Here is a 12,500-nt window from a genome sequence, read left to right as displayed (position 1 = left end):
TCCGTGATGACAATTACATCCACCTTGGCCACTACGTCTCGCTCATACTTGCCATCTGACACGCTTATGTTCACAGTGTATGAGCCGGGGTCCAAGGGAGTCAGGGCCACCAAAGTTCCATCCTGGCTGTCGATGTCAAAATATTTAACAGTTTTCGTGTCCGGAATGATGGAGTACACCAAGGTATCATATGGATCCTGGTCAAGGGCGGTTATACGCCCGATTATGCCGCCAGGAAAGGCGCTCCGGTAATTAACAACGGCGGCTTGCAGGGGGAACAGAGTGGGCGGGTAGCGAGACTCCTCGACCACCATCACCTTGACCTGAGTGTCGGCGTACAGTGGCGGAGACCCGCTATCCCAAACTCGCACGTCCATCAAGTATTCATTTTGTACCTAAAAAAAATAAACAGAAGTAAATACAGTGAACTCATATCCACATACACACACAGTCTCTCGCACACATAAACACATATGAACACACACACACACACACAAAAAAAAAAAAAAAAGTATATATATATATTATAAATATAAATATATATATATATATATATATATATATATATATATATATATATATATATATATATATATATATCTTTCTTTTTGAGTGCCCTATCCCACAAGGACGTTGGCGATCATGAATTTCCATGATTTTCTTGGCAATATATATATATATATATATATATATATATATATATATATATATATATATATATATATAATATTTTTTTTGATAAACAAATGTATCAAATTTCGGACTTGATTTTTGTCACATAGGCCAAGACAGGAGTGCCAACACTTCTGAACTGTATCATTAACGTATTCATGACACTGCACATGGGAATACAGCGACCGACTTGCAGAAAGGACGGCGGTTAGCAGCCCCCCGGAAGCAGGGCAGGGCTGCCCATTGCAGGGTGAGAAGGGAAGGCGTGAGTCGGAGCCTGGGGGAGGAGTCGACTGAAAGGTACGAAGGCCCACTGCCTTCACTTCGAATCCACGTGACCAGACGCTCAGTGAAATGTCCTCTCAGGCACTAGCATTGTTATTAGGCTCACTAAAGGAGACAGCTCTTGTCTTAAATATCAGAGACAATTGAGGAGTGAGAAATGGGAAGGTGGGAAGTGTAAATAAATAAAACTCCCGTCTGAAGCATAAACTTATTTCCACGCTTACAGAATGACGGACTATCAGGAAAGTTGACGAGAGAGCGAATTATGAAATTGCAAAGATAAATATGATAACTTAAGATGTTTCGTAAACTGACAGTTAATGGGAAACGAAAACGATTGAATTTGTATGAAGAGAGGGGTGACTAACACTTTTCATTGGCATTCATAGGGATTTTTTCAGGAAATAAACTGATTACATTATAGTAATACGGGAAACCGAATTCGAATAATGGAGGCTTAATAATAAGATTGTTATCTGGCGCATTTATTCTATTGTTTGATGAATAATTGTTTGTTATGAACTGATGTCATTCAGCATGGAACGGAATTATCCGTGAAACCCAAAGCGACCCCAACAGATTCACACACTGACCTGTGCCAGGGAACTTTTTGTGCCTGATTGAGGCGCCTTCCCTGGAAGTGTCTCTTATAACACTAATGAATGGCAACATTCTTTTCACACACATACATACACACACACACACACACAATCTCTCTCTTTCTCGTTTTCTCTCCCTCTCTTTCTCGCTCTCTCTCTCTCTCTCTCTCTCTCTCTCTCTCTCTCTCTCTCTCTCTCTCTCTCTCTCTCTCTCTCTCTCTCCCTCACTCTCTCTCTCTCCCTCATCTCTCTCTCTCTCCCTCACTCCTCTCTCTCCCTCACTCTCTCTCTCTCTCTCATTCTCTCTCTCTCTCTCATTCTCTCTCTCTCTCTATGTGTGTGTATGCATATATATATACATATATATATATATATATATATATATATATATATATATATATATATATATATTATATATAATATTTTTTATATGTATATGTATATGTACGTGTATATGTATGTGTATATATCAATAACGGTATGCTCATGTTTGAGCGGCCGTAGACCTCTCCACCATCCTTCGCTACTCAACTCGATCTTGCGCTTTTCTTTCCACTTGTACCATCGACAGACAGCAAACATCTTTGATGTTATCGCTCAGTCTTGTCTTCGGTTTTCCTCTTCCTCTGTTTCCAATCACCATCCCTGTCAGCAAGTCTTTCTCAATACTTTTACTTCTCATCACATGACCAATAAACTTTAGCTTCCTTTTGTTCAAGATGTCCAACAGCCGGTCTTTACAATTTACTTTTTTCTGCACTTCATCATCTGTTTTCTTCTCCATCCATTTAATACGTAGTATTCGTCTGTAACACCACATTTCAAAACTATTGACCTTTTTCTTGTCTATCTTCTTCAGCACCCAACACTCAGAACCATATGACGCAATTGGGAAAACTAATGAGTTGCGGAAGGCAACGGCAAACCACCGCTCTAAATTGCCAAGAAAATAATGGAAATCCATGATCGCCAATGTCCTTGTAGGACAGGGCACTTGGAAAAAAAAAAAGAGTTCAATAACCTCAGTTTTGTCCGTAAGGTAATGCTTCGGTCTTTCCAGATGTTATTGAGAGCAAATGTGGCATTTTTGGCAATGGCAATTCTTCTTTTTATCTCCGGTGAATCATCATATGTATTAGTTAAAACACCTCCAAGATAAGTGAACTCTTTCACATTTTCTACAACCACTCCTTTGATTGTAACGTTTACTGTCGATTATCTTCGAATCTTCATGATCTTAGCTTTCTTGGCATTAAGAAACAAACCAGCCTTTTTGCTTGTATGTGTATATGTATGTGTATATGTATATGTATAAGTATATGTATATGTATATATATATGTGTATATGTATATGTGTATTTGTATATATTATATATATGTACAAATATATGTACATATGTATATATGTGTATATTCTTCTTTTCTTTCTTTTAACGGTAGGTTCATGTCTGAGCCGCCGTGGTCACAGCATGATACTTAATTGTAGTTTTCATGTTGTGATGCTCTTGGAATGAGTACGTGGTAGGGTCCCCAGTTCCTTTCCACGGAGAGTGCCGGTGGTACCTTTTAGGTAATCATTCTCTCTATTTATCCGGGCTTGGGACCAGCACTTGACTTGGGCTGGCTTGGCCACCCAGTGGCTAGGTAGGCAATCAAGGTGAAGTTCCTTGCCCAAGGGAACAACACGGCGGTCGGTGACTCGAACCCTCGAATTCAGATTGCCGTCGTGACAGTCTTGAGTCCGACGCTCTAACCATTCGGCCACCGCGGCCTTATATGTGTATATAAATATATATAAATACCGTGTGTGTGTGTGTGTGTGTGTGTGTGTGTGTGTGTGTGTGTGTGTGTGTGTGTGTGTGTGTGTGTGTGTGTGTGTGTGTGTGTGCGCGCATATATATAATATGTATTCAAGTGTGTATATATATATATATATATATATATATATATATATATGTACACACACACACACACACACACACACACACACACACATATGTACATCTATATATATTTATATACACATATATATACATATATATTTTTTGTACATATATATAATATGCACATATACATAAATACAAGGGTGTATATATATATATATATATATATATATATATATATATATACACACACACACACACACACACACACACACACACACACACACACACACATATGTGTATTCATATACATTTATATACTCATTTTTTTTTACGGTAGGTTCATGTTTGAGCCGTCGTGGTCACAGCATGATACTTAATTGTAGTTTTCATGTTGTGATGCTCTTGGAGTGAGTACGTGGTAGGGTCCCCAGTTCCTTTCCACGGAGAGTGCCGGTGGTACCTTTTAGGTAATCATTCTCTCTATTTTATCCGGGCTTGGGACCAGCACTGACTTGGGCTGGCTTGGCCACCCAGTGGCTAGGTAGGCAATCAAGGCGAAGTTCCTTGCCCAAGGGAACAACGCGCCGGCCGGTGACTCGAGCCCTCGAACTCAGATTGCCGCCGTGACAGTCTTGAGTCCGATGCTTTAACCACTCAGCCACCGCGGCCTTATGCCCTGTCCTACAAGGACGTTGACGATCATGGATTTTCCATGATTTTCTTGGCAATTTTAGAGCGGTGGTTTGCCGTTGCCTTCCGCCCGGTGTTTTTATCGAGTCACCATCTCTATTTTACCCGGCTATCGGCTTTACCCGAATACCGGCCAGGCAGGCAATCGAGGTGAAGTTCCTTGCCCAAGGAAACAACGCGCCGGCCGGTGACTCGAACCCTCGAACTCAAATTGCCGTCGTGACAGTGTATATATATATGTATATATATATACATGTATTCATATATATGTTATATATTTTTATATATATATTTATATATATATATATTTATATAAATACTATATATATACATATAATACATGCACACATGTATATATATATATATATATATATATATATATATATATATATATATATATATATAAACACACACACACACACACACACAGATATATATATATGACACCATCAGTCAATATCGATGTTGGCATAATGACTCGGTAGGTTCCCTCTCTGATGGAGCCAAAGGATCGGCAAAGACCAATACGGTCTGGCACCAGCGGCATCGAAGGAGTTGCCAGAACGAGGTTGCAAGCGACTGTGAACTACCTTAGGGAGTCCAAGTCCGGATTTTTCCTCAAGGTTGACTCCCGAAGCCTTTTCATCCATAAGGCAGTAGATTGTTTTGTATAAATTGAATTTTCATAGCCTTTGACCACAAACAGACTGAATCACAAGATGACAGGTATTTTGTATAGGTTGAATTCCCATGGCCATTGACCATATACGGATTAACTACACGACTACAGTTGGGCACTATTATCTACTTACATTAAGAGTCACCCAATATATGCAAATCCGCGCACAATGTGTGTGTACTGAATGCAAACATGCGTGTGGTGTGTATGAATGCGCGCACGCATGCACACACACACACACACACACACACACACACACACACACACACACACACACACACACACACACACACACAGGGGCGTCACTTCATGTTATGAGTTGGGGGGTGACGGGTAAATTTGCCCTGAAAAAATAATTTTTGCCCTGCAAATCACGAAAAAAAAACGCTCACTAGCTCTTTATAAGTAGCCCGGAATGGACCATCAACCAGTATTATATATCGTATTATTGGTAGAAAATTATAAATTATAAATACCAGAAAATTTACCCTGCAGAACTAGATTTTGCCCTGCAAAAAGAGGCTTATTTAAGAGTTGCGGGGTGAACCACCCCCCTTAAGTGACGCCCCTGCACACACAGATTTGCATTGCGTATGCGCGGCCGGAACTCCCGGTAAAATAGTCAATAGACATTGAAGTACATTACGATGAAAATGTTCTGACTGAATCTGAAAAATACATTTTAAGGTTTCCACAGCATTGCGAAGCAAAGAATTGTGTGTATAAACAATATTTGTTGCAAACTAGTCAGGTACATTTTCCATTTTATGTTTTGCTTTTAATAGTTATGCCAATATACAAAGTATTTTAATTTTTTTTACTGACTTTTCATGTGAAATAAGGAAAAAAAAAAAAAAAAAAAAAATTCAACACTTTTCTTTACAAACTTAAACGATATTGTGTTTTGTAGCAACAACGAGGCAACCTTAAAGAATGTATCAAATGTATCAATGTTATGGGTTTCAGGATGCTAAAACAAAACAAGCCTTAACTCGAGCAACATAACATAGCAACATTTCGCAGAAATTATTTGCTCTGACGGTAAGTATTTTTTTTTACTGAATTCATCCATAAAGGGTAAAAAATAAATAATAAAACTTACTTTACTCTACCTGCATGGTGCGAAGGCGTTACAATGCGCTAGTTTTTGTTTTGCTATACTTGCGAATATCATGGTCCCTGGTCTTTCTTTTTCCTCATCGGCCTGGGTATGTTTAACTATTGGATCCTATTTAATGCTAAAAATCAGCAGAAAATATCAAACAGAAATTAACAAACTCTGTGAAGTGATACAGCCTTTGGGTGGCTGTTTCACTGGAGAGAGAGGAAGAAAGGGTTCCAAACAATGATGCCTATCTTGTAGGTGGAAGGGCATCCCCTTCCACCTACATGTTTGCCATGCGTGGCATCCCTGTGCACTGTGGAGACGGGAGTCCTGGAGGTTGAGCGATGCTGTGCATGATTACACCCCAAGGCGAGCAACATGCTTCTTTGGTCCCTTATTCCAGCAAGACGGGTGGCCTGATCGTGGCCCAGTCAGATCAATCGGCTGGTCTCCTTCGGGAGGCTAGGGTTAAACAGTGAATGTCGCCTTTGGCACTCACACTGGACCTGTGAGTGGCGGTACAATGGTCATTGGCTGCGTATATCCTCTCACCACCCCTATGGTTGTTAGATATTAGTTCTAACATACAGCTTCTCCTTGTTGGACTTGGTGGTGGGTGGGGGCGTGAGAGGATGAAAGAACTGCTCATTACATGGCAAATATTCCTCAAAACCTCCTACAAAAATAGAAATAATGATGACGAACAGTGCAGGGCCCTGACTACGGCAGTGACTCTGAAGCCATACATGGCTTCTAGTGGCATGAAGTAATCCAAAGCACAGGTTGACTCTGTCAGACCTGCTGCTAAAATGGACACGACATCAGCTAAAATCATGTCTATCCCTGAGATTGTCCATCAGATGGACTCTTGTGTTGGCCTCTCCAGGACAGCACCCAATCAGGGACCCCTCAGACGTCCTACCTGACCGAGATGGGAGCACAAACTGAACCAGCCGAAACAGCTGCTGTTCCCACTACCGCAGTCCAGAATTTAAGGTGAAAGGGCGGTCCGAAACGACACAGGCCGGAGACAGACTCTGAGGGAGAATCTGGACCCCCTAGGTGTTTCCCACAGTTTAAGGTTCCCTCTAAAGCTGAAGGCTTCGAAAATGCCTACCAATTGGTAAGAGCATTGGAGATGTAGAGAAAAATCCGGTTGTCACTCCAGGCTGTCAGAGACCAGGGCATGATTATTATGCCCAAAAACCAAGCTACCCTGAATTTCCTGCAGGAAACCAAGGAGCTTGATGATGGGATGAAAGTGTGTCTCTTGCCACTGACTCCCATCGATAGGAGAGTCAAGATGGTGCTACTTGGCTTCTTACTTTAGTATAATGTGGATCTGATCACATCACCCCCACAGGTCATGGAGACTTCCCGAATGTCTAAAGGGAACAGCCCAACCAGGCAAGCCCTGGCGACCCTGAAAGGAACCCCAATCACTACCCTTGATTTGGGTAACTGGGGCACCTTCAGCCTAAGAACTTATGTGCCTGAACCACTTTGGTACTTCAGGTGCCAAAGATACAGTCAGCTGCAAGGCTAAGCCTAAATGTGGTGTCTGTAGCAAGGCACCAACACTGAGAGACATCACACCTGGTGCCTAGCTTGCTCTGCCCAGAAAGAGGTGGCCCTCAGGCGACAAGAGGTAGCTAAAAAGCGACCAGACTTAGTTCCTGCTCCCCCAGGCGCCCATCTCTGGGGACAGAACAAAAGAGAAGACTTCCCGACCTCCTAAGAGGAAGGAAACTCCTCCACAGTCGACACTGGTTATCTCCTATAAAAAGGAGTTTCTGACCACTTCAAAAATGCAGAAAAAGAACCACATGAATGAAGGTTCAAAGAGCACTGCAAAAGCCTCGCCAAGATAATCTCGTCTTTAATGAGGAAGATATGACTCTCCTGTTGACTGCTGTAGTCACTGTAGAAGCAACAGCTTTGGGGAGGCCAAGTGAGGAGGCAGAGAAGGCAGTCACGGTCGCCATGACGGCAATGACCGAGACTGTTGCAGTCTTGAAAGGGAGGAAGCTGAGCCGGGCCAAAGCAGCCCCCCCCTTACCCCAGAACGAGACTCCCCTCCCGATCCCAACCCTGGCCATGCCCTCACAGGCTGAGCCAGAATAGGTTGAATCTATGCAGCCAGTGCCAGAACAAGCTGACCTTACCCAGGTAAAGTCAGCAAAGAGAAAAGACACACAGACAAAGCCTGAAGTGAGAAAAGCCAAACTCATAAAAGTCAGAGCTACCAAAGGATTTCCACCTCCCAGTGGACCCATGGATAGCCTGACAAACAAACCAAATGAAGATCCCTCAACCAGTGAGGATTTCACAATGGAGTTGTCAGACTCTGATATAACAGACTCTGATTCCAAATATAAAGATGTTTCAGATGTAACTATCACCAAGTAACATCATGACACACAATCTAAGCATACTGCAATGGAACATCTATGGCCTTAATACAAAGAATGCCATCCTCCACACAATAGTGTGATCAAGGAACATGACATTGTCATGCTCCAGAAGATTTTAATAGAGAGGACTGTTCACTTCTCAGGATATCATGTCTTCATGCTGCCAAGCACAGCTGGCAAAAGGGGCTTGGTCATCGTGGTCAGAGCAACAACACCTTGCTCTGCAATAGCTGATGCACCACACTCTGGAGAGGAAGTTGAATCTCTTGCCATTGTGTTTCACCTGGCTGGGGGTCCACTCAAGCTGTACAATGTGTACAGCAAGCCAGGCTGTAGGAGCTTACACATCAGCCAGGTCTGTGTTACTGCAGCACAAGACCGAGTGATCACAGGGGGAGACTTGAATGCACACCACCCCATCCTGGCTCCCTGCAGGGCACCGTATGCGGCAAACCATCACATACCCAACATGCTTGAGACTTTCCCCGAGATCTTGGCCACTTCGGCTCTGGTGGAGAGAATAAGATGGTGTGTCGATGAGACTGTCACAAGTGACCATTATGGCACTGTTACTACCCTCATGGATGCTGGCCCAGTCCAAATGCCACAAGCAAATCTAAAAGGGAAAACAGACAAGGGCAACTGGCAAGCCTCTCAGAATGCCTTGGCATTCTGAACCCCCACAGAATGAAAACGTGAAACCAGACTTATCAGTGCCATAAATCAAGCAGCCTCATAGACTATACCTAAGACTTGGCCATGGTCCAGGAGTCATAAAGATGCCTGGTATTTTAATGACGAGATTAAGGAAGTCAAGAACAGAGTGAACATGTATAGAAAACATTTCCGAAGGCAAAGAACCTCTGACAACCTAGCCCTTCTAAGGGAAGCAGTCAGGGATACCGAGGAAACTGCCATAAGAGTCTGGCATGAAAAATGACTGGAATTGTGTGAGTCCTTTGACTACCAAACCACCCTTACAGAGTTGTGGCAACGGGTCAGGCGAGCTACTACCCGCTCAGCCCCAAGGTGCACACAACACAGCCCTCAATCGGAAGCAAACAGACTGGTGCATGAGTTCTCTGCGAGAACAAGCAGCAACAGTCTGCCAGCTGATCTGAGGGCAAACCAACAACGCCTACAACCAGGCAGACTTGCTCATATCAGAGAAAGGGCGCTGAACCCGATAATTCAGACGTTATCTTCTCTCTGAGGGAACTAAGAAAAACCTGCAAAAACAGTTCTTGCACAGCCCCGGGTTCTGATGGGATCTCGTATCCCATCATTTCCCACCTAGGACTGGCAGGTGAGCTTGCATTCCTGCAACTCATCAACAAGTCCTGGGAAACTTGGATAGCCCTCTTCCAAAGCTGGAAGAGGGCTATCATAGTTCCCATCCCAAAACCAAAGGAGCTAGGGAAGTACTGCCCCATCTCTCTCCTCAACTGTCTGGGCAGGAAGGCTGAGAGAATGGTACTAAACATACTCCAGTGGAAAATGGGACTTCCACATGAACGCCTCCATGGGTTCACAAGGGGCATGAGCACAGTACACAGTATAGCCATGCTCTTAAGCACAATCAGCACTGTCACTTCTGTGGTAGTATTCCTAGATCTGGAGTAGTCTTTTGAATTAGCAAGTCCTCTTGCTATTCAGGATAGCCTGATCCGGAAAGGAATCAGAGGAAAGCTCCTGGCTTGGATAGGTGACTATTTCAGGAACAGAACAGCCAAAATCAGATTCCAAGGTCACCTATCACAGCACATACCACCAGAAAACAGAACGCCTCAGGGTGGGGTCCTCAGTCCAGCCCTTTTCAACACTCTAATGTCCTGCATCCTCAACCTACACCTTCCAGTGGGGTGCAAGATCATCTCCAATGCAGACGATCTTGCAATCATCTCCGCTGGAGCACACTGCCTAAGTAAAGCCCAGTACTGTCTGGACCTTGTATCTGAGGAGTGCTGTAGGACAGGACTAAAGTTCTCTGCAGACAAATCCAAAGCCATGGCTCTGAGGCAAAATGTTCAAGGCACAAGTCTGAGAATCCTGTGAATGGACTTACAATGGGTACAGGTCTTCCAATACCTTGGGGTAATGATTGACTGGACCCTCTCCTTTAAAATGGAGGTCCTGTACTTGGTTGAACCAAAACAAGACTATCTGTCATGAGAGCAATGGCTGGGAGACACATGGGAGATAGACATAAGTACTAAATTCATTCTATGTACATGCTATGTGGACTATGCTTCTGTCTCCCTGAATTGCCTCAAAGCCAAGATTAAGAGAAAAATTGGAGACAATTCAAAATGAAGCTGCCAGGATCATTTTGGGTGCCCCAAGGTGGACAGATGCCCCCAACCTCCTCATGGAGGCAAACCCCCTGGACTCACAAATTGATCTAATGGCAACTCAGTTCCTTTCAAAGGTTATCCAAACTCCCAGGAACACAGACATGAGACAAAAAACACTCAGACGCCTAGAACAAGACCACAAGCTGTTTGCAAACAATTTCTGGATGTCTCACACAGCCAGGGTGCTGATATGCTATCATCTCAAAGAACAACTACTTGTCAAGGGCATGGACTCCGCCCATCCTGACTTTATTGAGGCCCCACCGTGGGCACAAACCCTGATTGAGTTCTCTGTTATGAGCTTGTCAAGGAGAAAGAATCAATACACCATGCCTAGTCTAAAGGCAGAAGCTGAGAGGGTCATTGCAGCAACTACTACTTTGGGTAGTAGAACCTACTTCACGGATGGATCAGTCGATACCTTAACCACACTGCAGGCGCCGGATTTACAGCAAGGGATGCCACACAATCCATGACGGTAACAGACAACTCCTCCTCGCTATAGGTAGGCAGGTGCAATCATGGGAGCCCTAGCCCACACATCCCTGAGGGAAGGACACGCGGTCATACATACATACTCCAGAGCAGCCACTGACTGTCTACAGCAAAGCTCACTCAGAGACATCTACCTCCTGACCACTGTCCTTACCATAGCAAAGAGGATTCTTGGTCAGCGTGGAAAAATACTCATAAAATGGGTCCCTAGCCACATAGGCATCAGAGGGAATGAGCATGCTGACAAACTAGCTGACACTGGCAAGGGTATACCCCCAAATCCCATGATCATAAAACCGAGCTGGAAGTGTAATGCCACAGCTCGTGCCATCCTCCTGCAGCTTCTTGAGAGAAAACAAGATCCTTCCCCATCGGCCAGATGGCACTCAGACGCCACAGGCTTTGAGCCACTGGCAGTCTCTGAAGCAATCAATAGAGGTACCGAAGTCATTCTTCACAGAATCAGATTAGGTTACCATTGCGCATGGCAAATCATAGATACAACTGACCATGAAGACAGGTGTTGCATGCACTGTGGCGAGCCGAACGCCACGTTGGTACATTCCTTACAGAATTGTGATCACACACAATTTCTGAGACAGGGGCCGCCCACAACAGCCGCCGGGCTGGTAATGAGATTATGCCGTATGTATACATCATGGCGGCAGGAGCGCCTGGTGGTAATCCCGCCACCACGGTAAGCAAAGTGTTAGAGAATAAAATGAGACGGCCGTAAATAGCTGACGAGGGCCGGGCCATAATTTTCACCCATTTCACCCAATTTTCCCTTCTCCACTTCACTTTCATCACGTATGAAGGCCCGGGCGAAGCCAGATCTACGCAAATCTCAAACGAACGAACGAACGCTTGAACTGGTTCGCTGCGAGAAGGAAGCTGCCATACCTGCCACGAACACAATCCTCAACGGCAAAAACTGCTTTTAGGTTCGCCTGCATTCGGTATTCAAATTCTCCAGAAAAGAAAAACTCCGAAAGAAATACTAACGCGGAAGTTGAGTTTATTCGTGGCAAGCCTGAGGGAGCCGTCCTGGTCGAGCGTGAAGGCGCGGTCTTCGTGGGCCTCGTTGATCAGCTCCCAGGTGAACGGGGCGCCGTGGGAGTCGGAGTCTGCGTCTGTGGCCATCAGGCGCAGCAGGGAGTAACCAACAGGACGGTTTTCCTGTGGCATAATGAAACGAAGAAAATGTTAAAATAGAAAAGTATCACTTGTTTCAACATTAACCTTAAAAGTAAGTCAATTCATACAGAAAATAATAAATAAATAAATAAGCACACTTCTGTGTGTGTGTGTGTGTGTGTGT

General features: G+C 44.0%; 1 protein-coding gene across 1 annotated transcript in view; it reads right to left on the bottom strand.

Moving 5' to 3' along the window:
* LOC119574347 (fat-like cadherin-related tumor suppressor homolog) overlaps nucleotides 1-12,500 on the bottom strand; it is a gene marked incomplete in the record, with an annotated part of 138,454 nt that overhangs the window by 13,028 nt on the left and 112,926 nt on the right. The window contains 2 exon segments of the mRNA XM_037921552.1: nucleotides 1-395; nucleotides 12,185-12,358. The exon segment at nucleotides 1-395 is cut by the window's left edge and continues 1,963 nt beyond it. Coding sequence (XP_037777480.1) covers nucleotides 1-395; nucleotides 12,185-12,358 — 569 coding nt within the window.

This window comes from Penaeus monodon, chromosome 6 (assembly GCF_015228065.2).
Source record: "Penaeus monodon isolate SGIC_2016 chromosome 6, NSTDA_Pmon_1, whole genome shotgun sequence".
In the NCBI taxonomy this organism is placed as follows: Eukaryota; Metazoa; Arthropoda; class Malacostraca; order Decapoda; family Penaeidae; genus Penaeus; species Penaeus monodon.
Note: the sequence above shows the minus strand (reverse complement) of the source record. Positions and strands in the feature narration are given on the sequence as shown.